At 32.8% G+C, this 20,748-nt stretch overlaps 1 protein-coding gene across 1 annotated transcript; it reads left to right on the forward strand.

Moving 5' to 3' along the window:
• Positions 1-251: 251 nt before the first annotated feature.
• LOC124358255 (protein lin-28 homolog) lies at positions 252-20,730 on the forward strand. Its single transcript, XM_046810549.1, has 4 exons — positions 252-354; positions 11,362-11,507; positions 13,727-13,899; positions 15,787-20,730. Exons 1-4 carry the CDS (start codon positions 252-254, stop codon positions 16,067-16,069), a joined length of 705 nt encoding a protein of 234 aa, XP_046666505.1. The 3' UTR covers positions 16,070-20,730.
• The last annotated feature ends 18 nt before the right edge of the window (positions 20,731-20,748 follow it).

Here is a 20,748-nt window from a genome sequence, read left to right on the forward strand (position 1 = left end):
TTTGTCCAATTTATAGAAAATACCAGATCAGTAGAATATTTCAAAACTTCTTATGGAAATTTAAAGATGCTTTTGCGGCTTTTATCATAATATTATTCAACTTTAACTTTCCGGTGGCCAGCAGCAATCGTGCTGGGCAGTAAAATTCCGCTGAGTTGTATCTTCGATGTAAGAGCAGAATGTTTATGAGATCAGTTTATAGGCCATCGGCAGTCAGTGAGTGGACAGTCCTGCTTAGGAACCGGACTGCGATGCACAGCTTGGAATGCATTCCGGTCCGGCGTTCCTGTGTGGGAGAGGAGGAAGTGACCGGAATGCCGAACTGGACCGCCCATCTGGCTCTCAGTCCAGCTTGTTAATTGTTTCTCTTCACAGCTGCTGATTTTTATGGATCTAGGCCTGACTTAACACGTCCAAGTTTTTTCGCAATTACTCGAAAATGGTTTCTTTCGGACGAACGCAGGTGAGGCGGTGCTTAGACACGGGTCATTTGCCTCGATCCAGAACGCCTTTTAAATTTTGGACCAAACTGTAACTTAAAAGTGTCTTTATATTAAACATAAAAGATAATATATTAATAAAATAAATCCTTGGGGAATATAAAAGGCTAATCTTCCTTTGCATTAGTATCTGGTTTCAACAAGTCCCGATGTAATTATTGGGTATACAAATTTTAAAATTTGGTAACCAAAAGTATTTTTTAAAGTAAGAATATTATTTAAATACTCATAACGAATAAGCCAAGAAAACAAATTATAATTTAATACATTTTAATTTTATGTTTAAAAAGCACTCTATTATTAATTAAAATCGCTAACAAAATGGAAACTACAGGAGAAGGAGAGCTTAAATAAAATAGGAAGGAAATCACAGGATGTTCTCTGGTACTTACAGTACATACATACGCTGGTCAGAACTTAATATCAGTCCTAAAATACCAAGCTTCGTTTTGTTGCCTCGGAGATTCTAGTTGCGATCGTTCTAATAAAACTGAGGCCAAAACTAAAAAAAATTGCGCTCTTAAATTGCAAGATAAAAATAAATAAATAAATCGCAATCCTCAGCATTGAATCAATATCACAATCATTACTATATGAGATTTCCGCAAGCACAAACGTACCATTGCCTTGTATTAACATACTTAGAAAACCGCTGTTTAAAACTACTTGTACAGGATGCTCTTCACTGCGAGTTTCTGAGCACGTTAGAAAAGTAGACTAGAATGTGGATTGTTCATAGTTTAAATACTTATATTCGACATTCTTATGTGTTGCAGAAACTCGTGTTTAGAATATTGCGTGTGAATTATGTATCCACACTTAAATAATAACCAGGAAGTGTGTGTTGTGTTTTATCTATCATAACATTCTTACCATTGAGCATTGAGTAATAAAAGCCAATATACTAAGATGGAATATAAACCAAATACAATGTGAAAGATTAAAAATAGGTTATGAAATCGTTTTATTGTAAAACTCTTAACTTATAAACAAATGTAAAAAATATATGGTTGTGCAAGCTATAAGCATTAATTGAGTAAATCTTACTAACTACTTTAAACTTAAACGACAGATAGTAAAGTTTAATAAGTCTATAATGTTTTAATATCATTCTATATTTTTATATCAATACCTTATATTTTACTAGAATTAAAAGCGGCTGACTAGACCTTCATAACTTTCATTCTTCAAAAGTACATATCAGGGTCCTTGAGGAAATAAATCCAAGTTACTTTAATAAGCTTTTAAATACATTTACTAAATATATTTAAAACTAATTTTAAATAAAAATGTGTAAACCATCTTGTAGAGTATAAATGTCGTGCAAATTTATTTAAAAGTGCTAAAAATAAAATTTGTATCCACCTGAAAAAGACAACAGGATACTTCCACACCCGCAGCTATTTCTGGTGAAATATTATGTATTGCAACAGAATTACTATGTTTTGAGAACTTGTATTTTCTGTCTTCCTTGGGTGTCTCGTTCCAAAACAAAAGTTTAAGAACGGAGTTTTAGGATTTAACACCTAAAGGAGAAAGCGGACACTATTTCGAATCGTTTTGTAACACGTAACGTTGATTAATTGTATTTAATACTTGCATATTTACAGTTAAGTATGCATAGTATGTTATTTTCAATTTCTTTCGGCGTTTTTCAAACTGACAGTAGACATTTTTTGATAAGATAAAGAAAGGAAATATTTTGAACGAACATCAAACATAAATTACGCCTGTTTTTATTTACACTATTAATAAGATCTGTAATGCTATAAAGAATTCACCTAACTATAATTTCAGAAACACTGATTTGATTAAGCAGATTCCCTAAAATGGGAAATTATGCTGGGGCTTTAAAATCGTACCACTCAATGCTCATTAATAACACTTGCAGAAAGTGCACTCGCAGACACTGCAACACAGATAATACAACAGACGTCTCACCGAGGCTAGTAACGAGGGTCAGTCACCAGAATTCGCTAGTGATGCACCTTTTCCCGCCAATGGTAGCTCTCAGGGCCGGCCGTGGGGTGGCGCTGTGCTTCATATTTTCTATGGCCTCGATGTATTTAGACTAATTATTTCTCTTGTATGATGGAAGTTATTAATTTATCTGTTAATGTTTGTTGTTAAAATTAAATATTTACAGTTAGATAAAAAGGTTTCTGATTTAATGAATGCAGTAGGCTATTTAATGCAGTATATTTGCTTGATTCTGCACATGTTATTAAAAAAGTACTCTTGGATCTATAAAACCGAGGAACAGATTGGCACAAGATATAGATTCATATTTGGAACGAGAATTTAATTTTGTTTAAGTTGTGAACTAGACCGTCCCCTAACTGACTCCAGTTTCGAAATACGTAGGAACGAGATCAAAGTCAATAAGTTAATTAATTTTCTGTTTAATGTTATGTTTATTCAATCATTATTTGTTAGGATCAACATGCACAGATAGAATCAAGTTGACAGTCTCGAATTTAAGACAATTTTCATCAATTTCTGTTCATTATCAAAACATGTATGTTTACAAGCACTTCTGATTCGTCTTTCTTCTACACGTGAGCTACTTGTATATTAATAGTTAAGATACAAGATAAGATCAATAATAAACTACGATATAAAACAAAGACTATTAATCTGACTTATAGTGCTTGTAATCGTTCAGCTTTGAATAAAGAATTAAATCCTGTAACGTCGTTGTTTAAAATGTTTGTCTTAACTATATGAAGAGGGGTTGTCAGTTAAAAGTATCGAATGAATTTATACTTTAATTAAGGGTGTGTAACTTAAGGGCGGGGTATAGGTGGTTCCCATTATCCAACTCTTAAAATTTACGAACACGAGAACGATGAAATTTTATTCTTAAATTTGAAGATTAGCGGTGAGTTTATATCGCTGTGAGTGTTTTTTAGTTGTGAAAAAGAAAATTTGTAAACACTATACCACCGATTACCAATGTTTAATACATGTGTAACAGTGTTGATGTACAACATAGGAGAATACTATCAACCTCCCGCGAACTGAAAGCTTGGACACCAATATGATTTTAAAATAATTAGAGCGTTCAAGATTTTTAGAGGAATTACATTTGTATTGAAAGTATCAGTACGCCAAAGTTTGGAACAAGAGATGGCTATTTTCCGTGGAGAAGCGTAAATTGTAGCGCGGAGGCCGCCACGTGGCGCTAGGAGCGGGCCCCGGGGCATTGGCAGCGTAGCGTCGTACCGCGGTCCGGAGCATTTGTTTATATCAAACAGTAACACCGAGTGTGTTAGAGAGAGACAGAGTGAGCTGAAGGAATGTCGGACATTACCATACTGGCTGGCAGTTGCGGTGCATGCTACAATATGGCGGCTTGTTTGTAGTGACAACCACGTGTAGGTCTACCCCTCCACACCTCTCTCCTCCTCCCACTGCTGCAACTCCTCCCTCCCTCCACACTGGTAAACTCGCCTCGTGCACTTGCATCGTACTTGCACTCTATCACCTATTAATTTATGCAGTAGTCAGATATACCATTTTGGTGGTAACTGAGTCGTTAAAGTTACAAATAAGGGGTAAATACAATGTTTTGTTATTTATTTTGTTATCGATTCAGTATTCAATCAATCAATCAATCAATTCATTTATTGCCAAAAACATAACATGCATAGGCATTCGTCAAGAAAATTATAATATCCCAACTTAAGGTATACACTACTGACAGATCAAATACAACAAGACCAAATCAATATAACAGGAGTGATCTACAATTTATTATCCTCAACGTATTCCCGGACACTGCAATATTCTCTCGAAATAAGAAATTTTTTCAGACGATTTTGAAATTCCCTATCGTCCACAACAATTTTCAAGCAGGATGGCAAAGAGTTAAAAAGGCGGATGCAGGAGTAAAGACTTTGTTTTTCAAAAAAGATGTTTTATGGCAGGGTAGGATTAGGTTGTTTCTTTTTCTTAAGGAGTAATTATGGGCTGGATTAACGTTGACTGAAAAAAGGTGGGGATACTTTTTGTAAAAAGAAAGACACTGATGGATGGATATAAATGGATGGGAACGTAAGGATATTATTACTGCGAAAGAAACCTCTACAAGACTGGGAACGACTCAACTTGAAAATAATCCTTATAGCTCTTTTCTGGAGACGAAAAACATATTGAGTTTTTTTACTCTCGTATCCCCATATAGAGACTCTGTAGCAAAGGTAAGGATAAAAACAGCCATAGTAAGTAAGCAAAAGAATTTCCTCACTAGCAAAACAGGATAGTCTATACATAAAAAATATGCAGCTGCTCAGTTTTTTCGTGACTTTATCAATGTGACTAAAAATTTTAGCTGATCATCCAAAACCATTCCAAGATAATTAACATTCAAAGAAGGACACATTTCTGACTCTCCAATCATAATGTTTTGAGATCCAATCAACGTTTTAGCAGACTTTCTAATTCCAAAATCAAAAAAATTGGTTTTAGATGTATTTACAAACAGAGAGTTTTCACCCAACCACTGCACCAAATTACTGGCCTGAACAAAGGTTTGGATTTCAAGCTCGGCTCGATTGCAACCAGAGATGGCCAAGGAGGTATCATCAGCAAACAAAAACAACTTTGAACCTTTCACGCTTCGATGGATGTCATTTATGAATAGTAAAAATAATAAAGGACCAAGTACGGAGCCTTGGGGAACTCCTATTTAATTATTTTGATAGAGGTCATGCTCCAAGTTTCGTTATATGCAACGTCCGTGGAACTGCAATACAACGTAAAGATCTCGTTTGCAGGTTCTTGAGAGACGTCAATATTATGGTAACAGATATCTTTAACAAAATAACCAATAAACAACAATAACAAATAATTGGAAAAAACACGTCATCTACTTTTTGCGTGTTATTTTTCAAACAAATATACACAATTGATCAATAGGTACAAAAATGCAATTTTTTATTGTTTCTTTGGTAATTTATTTGGGTTTAAACATAGTATATTCAGCTTAAATAATAAACAACAATTACGTGCAAAATATTTAAAATGGAAAACTATGATTTACATCCTATAAGGGTTGTTGCGATTCACGACCCATTAAGCTAACTAAGCGAGACGCAGGACTCGTCCAGCGATACATGTTCCCACAGAAGAGGATGTCTTGTCAAAACTAACTCATTTAGCACCCCAAAATATATGACGTATAAATATCCTTTCAGTCCTTTGTAAAGGTTGTACTGAATTGCATAGGTAACCGAAATGTATGAATCTCGATTAACCGATACCAGATCAACCGAACTTCGGATTAACCGAATCGATGCCAAGCTAAGAAAATTTCATTTTTATGTTTTTTATGTTTCAAATACATAAATAAGTTGCGAGTGCATGATAAAATGTAACGTAAGTGAAGTTTAATTTTTTTTCTAATCAAGGTATACTGTATGATTAACGTTAATTTAAATATGACCCCAACCCCCTTAGCGTTTTGAATTCGTCACTGGCGTAATCTGTAAAATACAAAACTTTTGCCATTGCTATTTTGAATACGATACTGTTCAAACTGCACACTTAATACTTTTAAATCAGCATGTAAAACCATCTTCCAAGTAGAACGTCTTGCTTTTGTAAGCTCTGTACACAGCAGTTGTTACTTAGTGGTTAAAAATAAGAAGTTTTAGTTTTTAAATTTCAATGTAAACAAACGTTTCAGCCTTTTTCACCATTAACATGTCTGTAACTTAAAGGTCAGTGCAATACAGCCTTATATACGTTTGACATATTTTTGGAACTAAAATATTACTACAGTGTTTAAAATTAATTCGTACAATCTTTTAATCCAATTCTTTTATTCGTTATGCCTTATGCAAGGCCAAAAACATCCAAAACTGTCACATTTATAATGTTATTAAGGAACGAATAAACAGAATCTGACAAAAATATAATTATTTATAATTGAATAAAAATAGTTAAAATTAAATGTGTATAAATCACGGTGGTAAATGTAGTACAATAAAAATAACCATACAATTGTAAACAATGTACATTCATAATATTTAATTCATCATATATTAGAACATTCCGAGTTTAAGTATGTACACCAGTCAAACATAATTTAGCTCAGCTATTCTTTTAAAGTGGTAACTAAAAAGTACCCATGGTTGAAGAAGAAACTCACCTAGACTGTCACAGTATTACATGAATTAACTCAGGACGAATACAGATAGATAGACAGTTACACGTGCCGTTAGAAGAATCTTCTTGTGTATTGCACCAATAGTACAATGTTAATTGACAATAAAACTCACCTAGACTCTCACAGTATTACATGAATTAACTCAGGACGAATACAGATAGATAGACAGTTACACGTGCCGTTAGAAGAATCTTCTTGTGTATTGCACCAATAGTACAATGTTAATTGACAATAAAACTCACCTAGACTGTCACAGTATTATGAATTATGTCAGTAGTATGAATTAACTCAGGACGAATACAGATAGATAGACAGTTACACGTGCCGTTAGAAGAATCTTCTTGTGTATTGCACCAATAGTACAATGTTAATTGACAATAAAACTCACCTAGACTGTCACAGTATTACATGAAGTAACTCAGGACGAATACAGATAGATAGACAGTTACACGTACCATTAGAAGAATCTTCTTGTCTATGGCACCAATAGTACAATGTTAATTGGCAATAAAACTCATGTAAAAGACATTTTAGCCATTCATCGAAACTATTTTGGTTCGGTTACTGTTCTATTTATTTAATAAAAAACAAATATCACTAGAGTTACTTTTAATAGGTCGTGCAATTATTTAAAAGAAAAGAAATCAAACAAAAAAATAAATTATTAAGGAAGGTGACCAAAGAATTCGTGATTATTATTATTTATGAAGGTAATGAACAAAGATTATTCACAAAAATCGATTCCCGTTGAATTTGTGTTTTAATTGTTTCAATACTGTATTGTAATCTAAGATACTACGCAGAAACAACACTGCAACTGGCGGCCATCTTGATTTTAACACCATAAGATCAATGTTGAACTTCAAACACTATATCGTCCTTATTTAAGTTGTGAACTAAGGGAGTTGTCTCATTTTAAAGGTATAATCATTATACATCCAAGTGCTTTTAATTTTTTCAATAATTTAATTGGTTGATCTCAATTTTTATACTAAAAATGAACTCTTTACGAGAAAAAACTATAACGTGTTTAGATGCTTATTTTAATCATATGTTAAAAACAACACATCGCTCATAATTTTACGATCAAATATGAGGACGTAAAAGTTTAAATCGTTCCCATGGGGGAAAACTCAAGGTCATTTCACTAGAGCCGGCTCTTAAATCGCCGCATCATCAATGAGTGAGTACTCATTCATTCATAACTGGAAAGTTTTGTTGAGTTAACCGGCCGCTCATCTATAGGTCACCCCTAGTTAGCATGGGGCTTAAGTTTAAAACCACACTGTAAATAGAAACTCACCACAGATACAACATTTTTAACTTCAGAAACTTAGATTTTATTGTTTTAATGCTAATGAAATGTTAAGTATACGATTATCTATCAATTCTAATGGTTTATTATACTTTAAATTCAGTATGTCTGTGTACTGTCATGATGTAAAACTCCAGATTTTTAGGTTGTCAGTGTCTTTACAAATTAAAATGATAAAAACGTTTTAAAAATAATAATTTTTGGTTTAAACGTATATTTTAACGAAGGAAACTTTACTTATGGCTGGATTGTGCTATTGGATTATTATGTACTTGCCTACATTTGAAAAATATTTAAATCTGCTGGTATATCAAAACTGTAATTAGATTATTAAAAAACAATGTTATAGTTCAGTCAATCCTTGATAGGTTTCGACAAATTTCATATAATTGGTTTTGGAATTGTATTGCACATCATTTATCTGTTGATTGTGTTTTCACAATCTCAAAGGAAACATTGAGTTTCCATGGCATTTGGATATGAAAGTTTAAACACATCGCTTTTTGAATCTGTAAATAATGAAATATTATTACTTCACACAATTTTACTTGGGATACTTACAATATGTGTACTATTTTATTGTTTAAAATATATTTTCTATAAAAGTATAAAACAAAAAGGTTTTCTATAAAACACACACACACACACACACACACACACACACACACACACACACACACACACACACACACACACACACACACACACACACACACACACACACACACACACACACACACACACACACACACACACGCACGCACGCACGCACACACGCACGCACGCACACACGCACGCACGCACGCACGCACGCACACACACACACACACACGCACACGGAAAGCAAAGCATTTCGGTTACATGTTCAATTAATTTTCCCTCTATCTTGATATCTTCAACGGTTATCTGAAATATTGGCAACCTATTATGGAGTATTCGTAGATTATAGGCATATAAATAATTAACCTCATAGCAAAAGACAGATAATAAAATACCAAATAATATATTTCTGTGTAAAAAACCTGCTGCTCTGTTTTTATAAACACATTGGTAGGTTAAAAAAATACCCATCAAAATAGAAAAGATCTGTGCACTTCTACATTTATCACCTCCTGGAGTCTCGTTGAAGGGACACATTTTTAATGGTGTTCAGCAAATTCAAGCGATTTTATATCTAATGAGGATTTTCACAACCATACACAAAAACAAGTAAAATTTTGTAAATAACGAAAACGTGGAGGAAAAGTCATGTCGTGTTTTGGGCACTTGATTCTCTGTGATCAACTGGTAGGGTGGTTTTGACGTGTGGGAGGGGTTGGGGTGGTGTGAGGGTGTTTGGTGAACCCTTATTAAAATCCTCTCCAAAGACACACACCACTCTCAATACTCTGTCATGTATGCAAAATAATACCCGATTCATACAATAATATTGATGTGTGGCTTTGCCATGCATTCAGTTCTGAATCAATTATTTCAGTTAACATCTGCTTTGGGAGGGGAGGAGTGGAATGTGGTTTAGCAATAGATGAAAACTGTTGTGGACTGTTTTAAAATTATGAATTCAAATTACTTTTGCAAAAGTTATACAAAGTTTCATTTATTTATATAGTCACATACAAATACAAACAACTGCCTAGATCCACGTATTTTTGAAAAAAAGAAATTACACTAATCCTGCTAAACATACAGTATTTCTAAAAGCAAAGACATTTCAAAATATAAGTTCTGAAATAATGGATTTAATTGATTTCCAAAAATTATCTCCATTATACCGATGATGTTTTAATGGAAGCTATTTTTATTAATATAAACAGTAAATAATAATTAAAGTGAATACAACTAATTTACCAATATTACTAATCTGTTATTCATATTCGCTTTTGGAATGTCAGCCAATCAGCTCAGTAGCTGCTTATAAAACAATCAAGGCTCTCAAGGTGAAATCAAGGAGTATATTTGGCTGATACCGAGACACGTGGCTCATCTGGAATGAAAGGGTAAAGCCCTCAGTTCTGCCGGTGCGGCGTCATTGCCCAATGAAAATTTCACAACTCCCGCATAGTGCAGCGGTCGACCACTTGGACGTACAGTCAATAAGTTCACACGTGGATGTTCAGTTTGCTGGTAGAGAGCAGCACCACTCAACAGTGGCGCCTGCTCTACGTAGTTCCACTACTGGCCACTTAACAGCAGCACCATACAGTAATAATGCCAGTACCACATACTTCTAAGACTGTCAGATAGAGTGGAGTGCTGTACTAGAACTACTAAATTTATTTTTATTTTATCGATAAACATATTCTACAAATTAAGATCCTTTTATATAAGAGTGAATTGTATTAAATTAAATGGAACAGAAGTGTGAACATACAATTATACTATTATAATAACAATAATTAAAGTAGGCTTTAACCAACAGGTGTATACATGTTTGATAAACACTTCTTAGTTTATTGAATACCGGTTTATTTAATCTGCTTTAAAACAATTAAGATGGATTTCATATTCAAAATGAATAACATGCACTTTTTATTGCATTACATTTAATACAATATGTTATGGGTTTACTTTTATTATTCTATTCAGTAAAATTTAATTTATTAGGCACATAATTGGAGTAGTTCGAAGTTCCTATAAATATTTTCAATACTATAAATCTAGTAAAAAAAGAGTTCTTAAATTTGGCATACTCACAGTTGTTTGTTTGTAATATAATGCCAATAAAATTTGTTATAAACTATGTAAATGTATTTTTTTGGTCACAAATAATATTATAGTCACTTTTATTTACAGTGTTTTTAATATGACCCTAGTAGGGGTCTTACAGGTCTCTGCAATTTGTAAAAGGATAGTTCAATGTACTAGCAACTATAAGAAATTGAAACCACCATAATTATTATGCATGTATATGTTTATACAAGAATAAAAGCTCTGGAACCAACTAAGGAACATTTGATTATTTTTCAGTAATAAAATTATACTACAGTTTAGCACCACTTATTTAAAAAAAATACTTAGACATCATTTATCTATTTCAAAATACACGTTTTTCCTGTATTGATTACTACTATAACGGTGCAATATTACCACACTGACATAGAGTAAAATTCAGCTGATTTCTAACATTCCTTAGTAGAAAATCAAACTTACACAATTTGAATTTCAAGGTAAGTTTAGAGGTTTTTTTAGGAGTATTGGTACACTACAAATTAAAAACTAACAAAGGAGTTTATCCTAATTTTTAATTTCTGTCAGGGAAATGCAACCTGTTATAATTTTTACCTCTTTTAAAATTAATGTTAAATGTGTTGCTTTGATATAAAAAGATTTCAAATTTAACTTTCTGGATCTTGATGTAAGTGTGTTCTGTGCAGGGTCGCCAGGGGGTGCCAGCGGAAGTGTGGGGGATGAGGGGGTGGGCACAGAGAAGCGCAGAGGCCGCTGTAAATGGTTCAACGTCGCCAAAGGCTGGGGCTTCATTACACCCGACGATGGAGGCCAGGACATATTCGTCCATCAGGTGGAGTACTTTTGTAGCATTGGAACTTGTGTTTAAAGTGCTAAGCATATTTTATACTAGTAAACACATCCACCATGAAAAACAATTCTTAAATATAGATTTTTGTACAGTATCTCTGAACTTTTACTTTATTAATATTTTTGGAGAACCTGTTTGATATATACATAAAATAAAAGATAATTTTATTTTCAATTTACTGTAAGTATATAACACAAAGGCTAAATTTTAATCAGAGCTGGTTATAACTTCTTTATTGGATATAACTTATTGTTGTAACCACTCAAGAGAACTTTAAACCCCCATTGCCAGGTGTGCAGTTCTGACTGCTCTAGGAATTTTGCCAATAAAGATGGTTTTCATTCTAAGAATCCTCATCAAGAAAATGTTAATTTATGTATGAACTAAATCCCAATGGTTCCACCTCAACCCTTCAATATAATTGTGAAAAATACAAATATTTTTGCCAGTTGCTGTTGAAAACTGGTTGCTTCAACAAGAATTTGTCATTTCCAGACCTTTGGAAGTATGGAGACCTTATCTGAAGGCTTCTGGCATCAAAAAATATCATCTCTATTACTACTTTCGAGTAGATACGTGAACTAGATGTTCTCAGAAGATTTTTACCTTCAAACATTTTTGGCAGTTGTTATCGAACAAAGATACACATTTTGAATTTTTTTTTGAAAAAATCCACACTAGTAATTCCATAACAACAGGATGACATTGTACAGTCCAGCTGTATTGTTTTCTGTCTGATTCCGTTCTATTCCAGATCCAATTGTGAGTTGGTAGAATTTGGAATAGAAATGGTAAAGACTATTCCTCTTGGATGAAATATACAGTATTTGGATTATTTAACTGTGAAGGTAGTATTCACAGGTTATACCAAAATGGTTGCTGTGTCGGAAATTAGGTCTGTGGCACAGACAGAGTTGTTGGATACTGAAGAAAGACACTGTATGTTCGATATAAGCTATAATAGGGAGTAATTATCTGTGTATTGTCTACCTAAAATTAAACCTTTGCCTCAGCCTATTGGAGCTAATACCAATCTTCTTGTTGCACAATCATATGGTATAAATTTGCTTATCTCAATAAGTTTTAGTCTCAAATCTCAGCTGTTTAAGGGAATCACCATTTGTGTACTTTAACACAGGTGTATGATTTTTAAATAAGTGCAACAGAACACAACCAGAAGAACTGGTTGTGACCAGAAAAACTTTTTTGGGGATAGCATACACCCCCAAAAAACCATTTACACAATAACTAACAATAAGAAACGCAAACACCCACTATAGGGTGCGTTGTATGTACCCTTGTTGTGTGCCTGTGTGCTGTATGTTTAATGCTTATTTTTAGTGAATTCATATGGTTTGCAATGTTAATTTGTTTTAATAGTATTTGCTTTATTTCTTTCAAGACGTATTCATTATGAACTCAACAGAACAAAATCACTTTCTAGAAAATTAAAAATTTGTAGATTACAGTTATTAGATAAAAATTTTTATTTCTATAAAATGTAAGGTAAATTGTTTATGACTAGAAAGTAGACCAATATGGTGAGTTTAAATTTTCAATTCTAACTTATTGCAAAAATTTGTAAGTTTTTTTCTTGGCACAAACCACTGACTATTAGTGAAAAGTTGTTGATGGCCCACTTTGCTTTAAGAGAAAGAGAAAGATTCAAACATATTACGAAATTTGGTACAGTACTACAGAAATTGGGGGGTTAATTTTGCAGGTGTTTTTCACCCATTTAGAAGATTGGTATTTTTGACACTATCAATACTTCAGGTAACTAGATTATGTTTATAAATTTATGATTTAACAAGAAAATTAATTTATACTGGCTTGAGTTATCGAATTCAATGCCAACTATGACAATGGGAGTCTAAGAGTGTGAGATAGTTTGTTTTAAAAATTAGAAATATTTCATTATAAAAATATAAACATACTCTACTAATAAAAAGAAATACTGATGTTCTATACAATACGATTGATATCAGCTAATGCTACTGTTGTGTATTTCTTGTGCACCATTTTTTCATTACAGAATATAACATATTTTACAACACACGTTTTAGTGGTACATTTTTATGGATTTAATTGAAATCTTAAAATTTAATGAAAAAGTAAGAGATGTGCCATGTAGTGGTAGTGAAAGAAATAATACAGCTTAATGCTTGAAGATTCATACTAATGATCAGTTGTGTTTCTAGAGTGTTATTGTGATGTCGGGATTCCGCTCACTTGGTGAAGGAGAGGAGGTGGAGTTTGAGTGCAAGACATCGGACAAGGGTCTGGAGGCTACTCTGGTGACAGGACCTGATGGCTCAGCATGTGTTGGCTCCCAAAGAAGGCCTGTGGCTAAGAAAAGATTCCGCAAAATAAGGTAAGATTGTCGTACTATTAGTGTATTACCAATGCCTGTGCTCTCGAGTAAATAACAGACATTTTGACCTACAGAGTTGGTCGGTGGGTCTAGATCTGCCATCTTTGTGTAGAAATGTTCTTACACTCAGTATGTATATAACTGTGGTTGCGTGTGGACTGTGCCCTTTAAATTTTTCCCTCTGTAACTTGTTAAAATGTGCACTGAAATAAAAAGTCATACTGAGTGTATGATTACTTGTAAGATTAGACTTGTAATTAAGTGTAAAAAAATACAAGTTTTTTTACTTGTAAGATACACTTGTAAGATTAATTCTGTGATTGGAAGATTACGAAAAAATGGTGACATTATAACCAATAAAAATTTCACCATGTTTATCGTAACTGGGGACGTGACATGGGTGAAGCATGTCAGTTTTGTAAGCAGTTGTTATTGATGCTGAACTGCATGCTGGAATAAACCAGTGGTTGAAATCGTTTTGAAAAATTTCCGCAGAGTTGGTATTGAATAACTTGTAGCATAGTATGATGTGCCTTAATTTGAAGGGCAATTGTGTGTAAAAATATCTTAATAACGTAGCTTTCAAGTGTATGTACGATAAGTTTTTTTTTCATTTTGTTGTTTTCATGTTTCAAAACTTTTCCTACTTGTTGCATGCTTTCATACGATGTGAAGGTGTCAGTGTCGATATTGGTAGGAAAACCAGATAACAGCTTCCTACCAATATGGCAAAGATTTGTCTCTTTATTGTTCTGCTTCTACCTAAACTGTATACTCCCTTGAAAACAACTAATTTGAGTATAATTACTTTCTCCAACATACAATTAAAATATTCAGTCTGAGCTGTAGTCTGTGGAGAATGTACTTAATTTTGTAGACTTAAATTTTAATATTTGCACAACCATCATTTAAATTTCATTTGTTATAATTTTCATTGAAATTATACTCCATTAGGTCATATCGAAAACTTAAATGGATACCTAATCATATTTCATGAAATTCAGTTTAAGTGTTGAAACCATCATTACTCCTTTATGTTAATACTGGAGAAATCACCTAGTAAGTTACATTTACTCTGCCCAAGTGTAACATTTGATTCTAGATTGCAATTCAAAATAAGATGTTCTAATATGAAATTTCCCTTTAAAAGGGGCATCTTAATGCTTTGGTGTGAAGAGGAAGATCATCGTAAGATTTTCAATTGTTCCTATTAAAAACAAGCAGAAGACATAAAAATCCAAAATGAGACAGTAATCAAATTTCAATGCTGTGTAACTATTAATCAATTGTATCCTATAAAAAGATTTCTATTAGTAGCTAGAAGTATGATGCAGCGAGTTTGAACTGCATTTACCTACATGCAGTAAATGAGAATGGGCAAGAAAATATACTAGCTCTTTTCCTACTTCCGCTAGCTAAACTAAACTTTCACATTAAATCAACCCTTCCCACCTGTATTAGCTGTAGCTGTATTATGTATAAAATGTACTAAATGTACCATGTTAAAGACAATTCAAACCTAGACATCTTACTAAAGTTATTAACCATGAGTAGTAAACAGATCTCGCTAGTCGGTACTGACACTAAGTCTAACAGTTTTTGGGACTAGTGTAGTACCTGTATACCTGAGTGTACTGAGAAATCGGTCTTTGAAAGTCACCAAGCAGCTAGTCTTGATCAAAGTGGGTCAGCCAGACGCTGTTGTTGGATATAAGAACTATGTTGGTCATATATATCGATCCAAGGATAAAATTAGGACTAATTAGCTAGCTGTAGAGTGACAATCAGAAACTGAATCACAATTTTTTATTTTCTTCACAAACCTGTATGTTTAGTGGAATTCATTAAAAAGTATGTTTTACTGACGGTAATGAAATGCGTTGACAGGTGCTACAACTGTGGAGAGTTTGCCAACCACATTGCTGCCAAATGCACACTGGGGCCGCAGCCAAAGCGTTGCCACCACTGCAAATCCACGGAACATCTGATCGCTGAGTGTCCAAACCGCCGCAAGAGCCAAGAGGAGTCGGAGGAGTCTGAGACCAGTCGTAGCAAGCCTGTTGGAGAGTCGAGCACCACCAAGGCACCCTCCGAGAAGGGAGATAATGCTGAGAAGAAACCGGCGTCAGATACTCAGTCCTCCACTAGCAGTAACAATGCCAAGGAATAACACCCATTTTGGTTAGGTTTAGTGTTATAATAGCCAAGAATTCTTCAACAACTTTTATGTACCCTATTCCTAGTATGTAGATGTGTACAAAGCATTCATTTTCACTTTTGTACAAAGTAACGTGTAATTTTCTTTCATGATGAAAGAAACTTTAAATGGTTACTCTTCATCATGTTTTCTTCTGTTGGTTTCTTTCCTTACAACCAACAATGAATTTAATACTTGAGCAGCAAACCCCAAATATTGTCCATTTCAATGACTTTTTAACTCAATTTGGTTGGTTAATACAATTGTTTAGCTGTTGGTATATCAACTCACTCATTCACAATTCGTAGTGTCATATCCATTGTAAAAGTGTAGTAGATGTTGTCAATGAGTTTTATAAACTTGTATGTGTCTTTATGAAGTTCTGAACAATTGTATAAATGGAAGATAAAAATAACTCAATTTTGTAATTACAACTTCAACAGACAACATCTCCTTCATTTAAATCTGTTCCTTACACTTAACTTTTCTACTTGAGTATTTGTATATTTTGTTCTTACTTTTCTTATGAAGAATTCTTGGCATTCCTAATAGTCTAACATATCTACCTCAGCGTCTACCTCATTTACAGGCTGAAGCGTTTTACATTTTATGTTTTGAGTACACAGAGTTATGTAGCATGGTACATAATACATTGGAGTTGAACTATAAACAATTGGACAGGTCAATGGCGTGGCATTACAAATTATGTGCAATTGAAATTGGCGTTAAAATTACAATCTTTTGGAGTAACTACATACATCTAGTCGAGTCAGTCTCTATTGAGCATGGCTGACAGGTGGTTTTCGAATTTAACCAATAATTTGTGCTGTGAAATTGGTCTTAAATCGTGTATTTTAAAATTACCAAGTCACAGTATTACTTGATATGTGACAATAATTCTTGGAGCTTAAATGAAAATATAAATGCAATTTAGTGTCATATTAATTATTTATTTTCAAAGTATAGTTAAATATTATTGTATGTTTAATTTGAAAAGTATAATTAATTAGTAAAGAGCTTTAAAAGAAGTAATGTTAGTTAGTAATGTACAAAATGTACTCCAAGATTCAAAGTGGTATTATTTTTATTTCGTTATAAATAGGAATATTTAGCTTTAAAGGTGTAATATGACATCTATTAAATAATTCATATTTGTAGATAATTTCTTTTGTATTTCATGACTAAATGTTGTTTTTTCCTCCTCTTTAACCAAATATTAACACATTTTTAATTTTGTGTTGTTAATTATAAACTCAGTTTTTTTTTTAGATAAAATATTATTAGTGATGGGCAGATTTCCAGTCTTCATTAATTCCAGTTAAGAATTTTTTACATATCATAGATTTCTGAATTTGGGTTATGTAAATAATACATTGATTCATTAGACAAAGCAACCAATCTGTCCTCATGGTGAAACTCATTAAGTATTTAACTTCCTTACATTATAACAAAATTGTTCATTTTCTCTAGAAAATTGATTATTTATACTGACATCTAAGAATAGAGGTTATTATATAGAATTTTGTATCTAAACTCAAGCTATCAATATACCATAATAGTTTGAAATAGTACGAACTATTCAGTAATTAAATTTGATAAAAATACTAAAGTTATAAAAACTTATAGATTCAAATGGAATTAAATGTAATAATGAATCTGCCAATCACTGAAATGATTAATATTTATAATATAAGAAAATAAAACTATACCATATTGGATCTTGACACAGTGATTGTAAATTGACAAAAAACATGGAACTGTAACAACAATTATATGCCCTTCGGAGAAAGGGAAGTCCTTTGCCAACCCACTTCTGTTCAACAGCTCTGATGTGTGAATGTATTTCATTTGTCTAGTTTTAGATAGTTTTATGTGGGTGTGAATTGTATAGCCTACTAGTAAGCCATTTAAAGTAGTGTTTGTGTTTTAAGTTTTCTCTGGACAACATACTGGTGAACTAAATCGAAGTTTCAACTTGTATTATTAGAGCAGTTAAAACTCTTGTTTTATTTCCACTTGACAATATCATCTCTTCTCATTGTGCTTGGTAATTTCCAGCATTACAGATCTGTTTGGCAAAAAGATCCTTCACACTTGTTATATCTTGTCATAGTATCTCCTCCAGCTCGCACAGCCAGTAGTCCTCTTCTCTCCACTTCTGCCTTCACCCTTTATAACTGACCATATCCAATTCTTTCTCTGGTCTCCTTCCCCTATAATTTTACACATGGGCATCTTCTTAGGTAACCTTTGTTCCTATGTTCTCTTCAAAACACGACTTCACCCATTCTCTCTCGACCATTACCAGCATTTGTCCTTCCCTGTAATACTTCCCTGCAATATATATTTCCCTGATGATAAACGGTAACCCCATATGTTTCTGTTGTTGAACTACGAGATGATAAGAGATAAGGGATGATAATGTTGACTGTGAAAGAGACAAGAGGTCACTTACGATACAAAAAATAATGCACAAGTATTACAACCAGTGAGTTACTAGTAATACTGGCAGTAATAGTTAGTGCATTGTTGTCAAGACTGATAAACAGTGCCTACATTGTTGTAATTCTCAGATGTTTTAACAATCGATGTAACAATTCCAGTTTGAGTTGACTTACTTCAATGTTAGAAAGGTAGTTGGTTTGTGCTCGCCTACCGTTTATAAGACTGAATAACTTTTTGTAGCTGTAGTGAGGATATGTTTATTAATGTTATGTTAACGTTAGTTGCTGTATTATTTTTTAATGTTGCATAAGAATCGGGCGTCTGTTAACCTCTGTGTTTGGGCTCGGCGACTAATCTTTGGTTATGATAGTTTTAATGCTTCAATGACAATTGAATTCTTTACCTTTTCCACTAAAAGTTATACTGCAATGTTGTAGTGGATCTGGAAGATATTGTACATCAATAATGCATGAAGAACTGGTCATTCATTCAGAAGTTAGTTGTATGATGTTGCACATTAGAGCAGTAGTGTTAGCTCAACAGTGTTTTCAAATAAACAAATCTAAGTTTTGGAAGTTTCCAAAATAGTGTTGCTGCCCAATACATGTTTTGCAGGTTCCGAAATGTCAAATTTACCACATTCTCAATTTAAGGGAAATGGATTATAATTAGAATTATATTTGTTCATAAATACAACACTATGAAAACAAAAGACAAATTTGAATGTATTAAAAACGTTGTAATATTATTGTGAGGATTGAACGGAATATTAGTAACGGTTCTTTTGCAACTTATTAAACAATAATACTTTATCAAGATAAATGTAATTTTAACCTTAATTACCTAAAGCTTTGTATATATACCAAGCGTCAAAAATCAAATATATAATCCTATTTAATATTGAAAACCATCTTTAATTAAAATGTAATTAATTTCCATTTCAAGGTACTAATGTTCCTAAGCACTGTACCATTGGTTGTAACTCAAGAGATACCTCTCCTACGTTTGTGTTGTTAATTTAACTTCTACCACACTTGACATTTAGAGATCCAGGTTTTCATTTACCTCCCAGCTTCACAGCAATGGTTGATGTGAAGCTCTCATGTTTGACTTGGTTAGCTTGGTTAGGTTCATTCAATTACTGCTGAATTATGAACACTCGTTTAAAATGTTAATTTGATTGTAGATTTTTGTTCATCTTGATTTTATCCTCTCCATTAAATAAAATCTGTGCATGTGACTTAATCTAGTGTGTTGCTGTATTTGTTTTTTGTAGTGACATCAGCCAATCTGGCATCGATTATAAAGGTTGTTCTTAGCAAACAACCTAAAATTGATATTTCATGACTCTTTGTTTTACAATAATCTGGAAACCATACAGCCAGTTGTATTTTATCAATAACTTAATTAAACAATGTTTAACAATAAACAATGTTAAATAAGATTTAAATAGTACAAACTCAAATTACTAGTGAATCATTAATCCTTTTTTAAAAGTTGTTATATTTCAAAAATAGACCCATTATCAATAACTATATAATAATATATAATTGTGTTTATATCAGAATGTTTTGAGCATTCTAAGAAAGATTAAATCATTCTTTCCCTCCAAAACCTCATGTTATATAATGTGCCTGAATGAGGCAGTGACGTTAAGCAGATAAATTATTTTTGGGTGTTTTTCTATTTTTTTAAAATTGTGCTTTAAATTTGAATTTTTTTTCATCTTATGTAGTAGTACAACAGCTAAGTGTTACAAGACCTGCATACAGTTGTGGTATTCTAAGTGTGAAGTAGTTACACGATAAATTAATATTTTTGAATGCTTATTTGACTTGTATCAAAATGGTTTTGATGGGAAGTTTAGATTCTAATCAAATTACAATTACTCTATTTCCAAGAAGATTTTACTAGAAAGAGCAGAAGCTGTACTCATAGACTTTTTCTTTGAATATTTATCAAGAGAAAAGTGCTGTGCGACAGAATTAAAGGATTCCTAGTAATAAAAAGACTGTTTACTCCACTCAGTACAAACAAATAGCAAAGACAACACTTTATCTGTATCAGAATACATAGTTTACATAAGCCTAGGTTAAGCTCTTAGAAATAGTTTTCTATTTTTGTACTTTAAAATTCAACAGCAAGTAATTTTGACCTTGTTGATGATGAAATATAATGTTTTTATTTAATTCTTTTTATTAATCCCT

The sequence above is a fragment of the Homalodisca vitripennis genome, chromosome 3, assembly GCF_021130785.1.
Source record: "Homalodisca vitripennis isolate AUS2020 chromosome 3, UT_GWSS_2.1, whole genome shotgun sequence".
In the NCBI taxonomy this organism is placed as follows: domain Eukaryota; kingdom Metazoa; phylum Arthropoda; class Insecta; order Hemiptera; family Cicadellidae; genus Homalodisca; species Homalodisca vitripennis.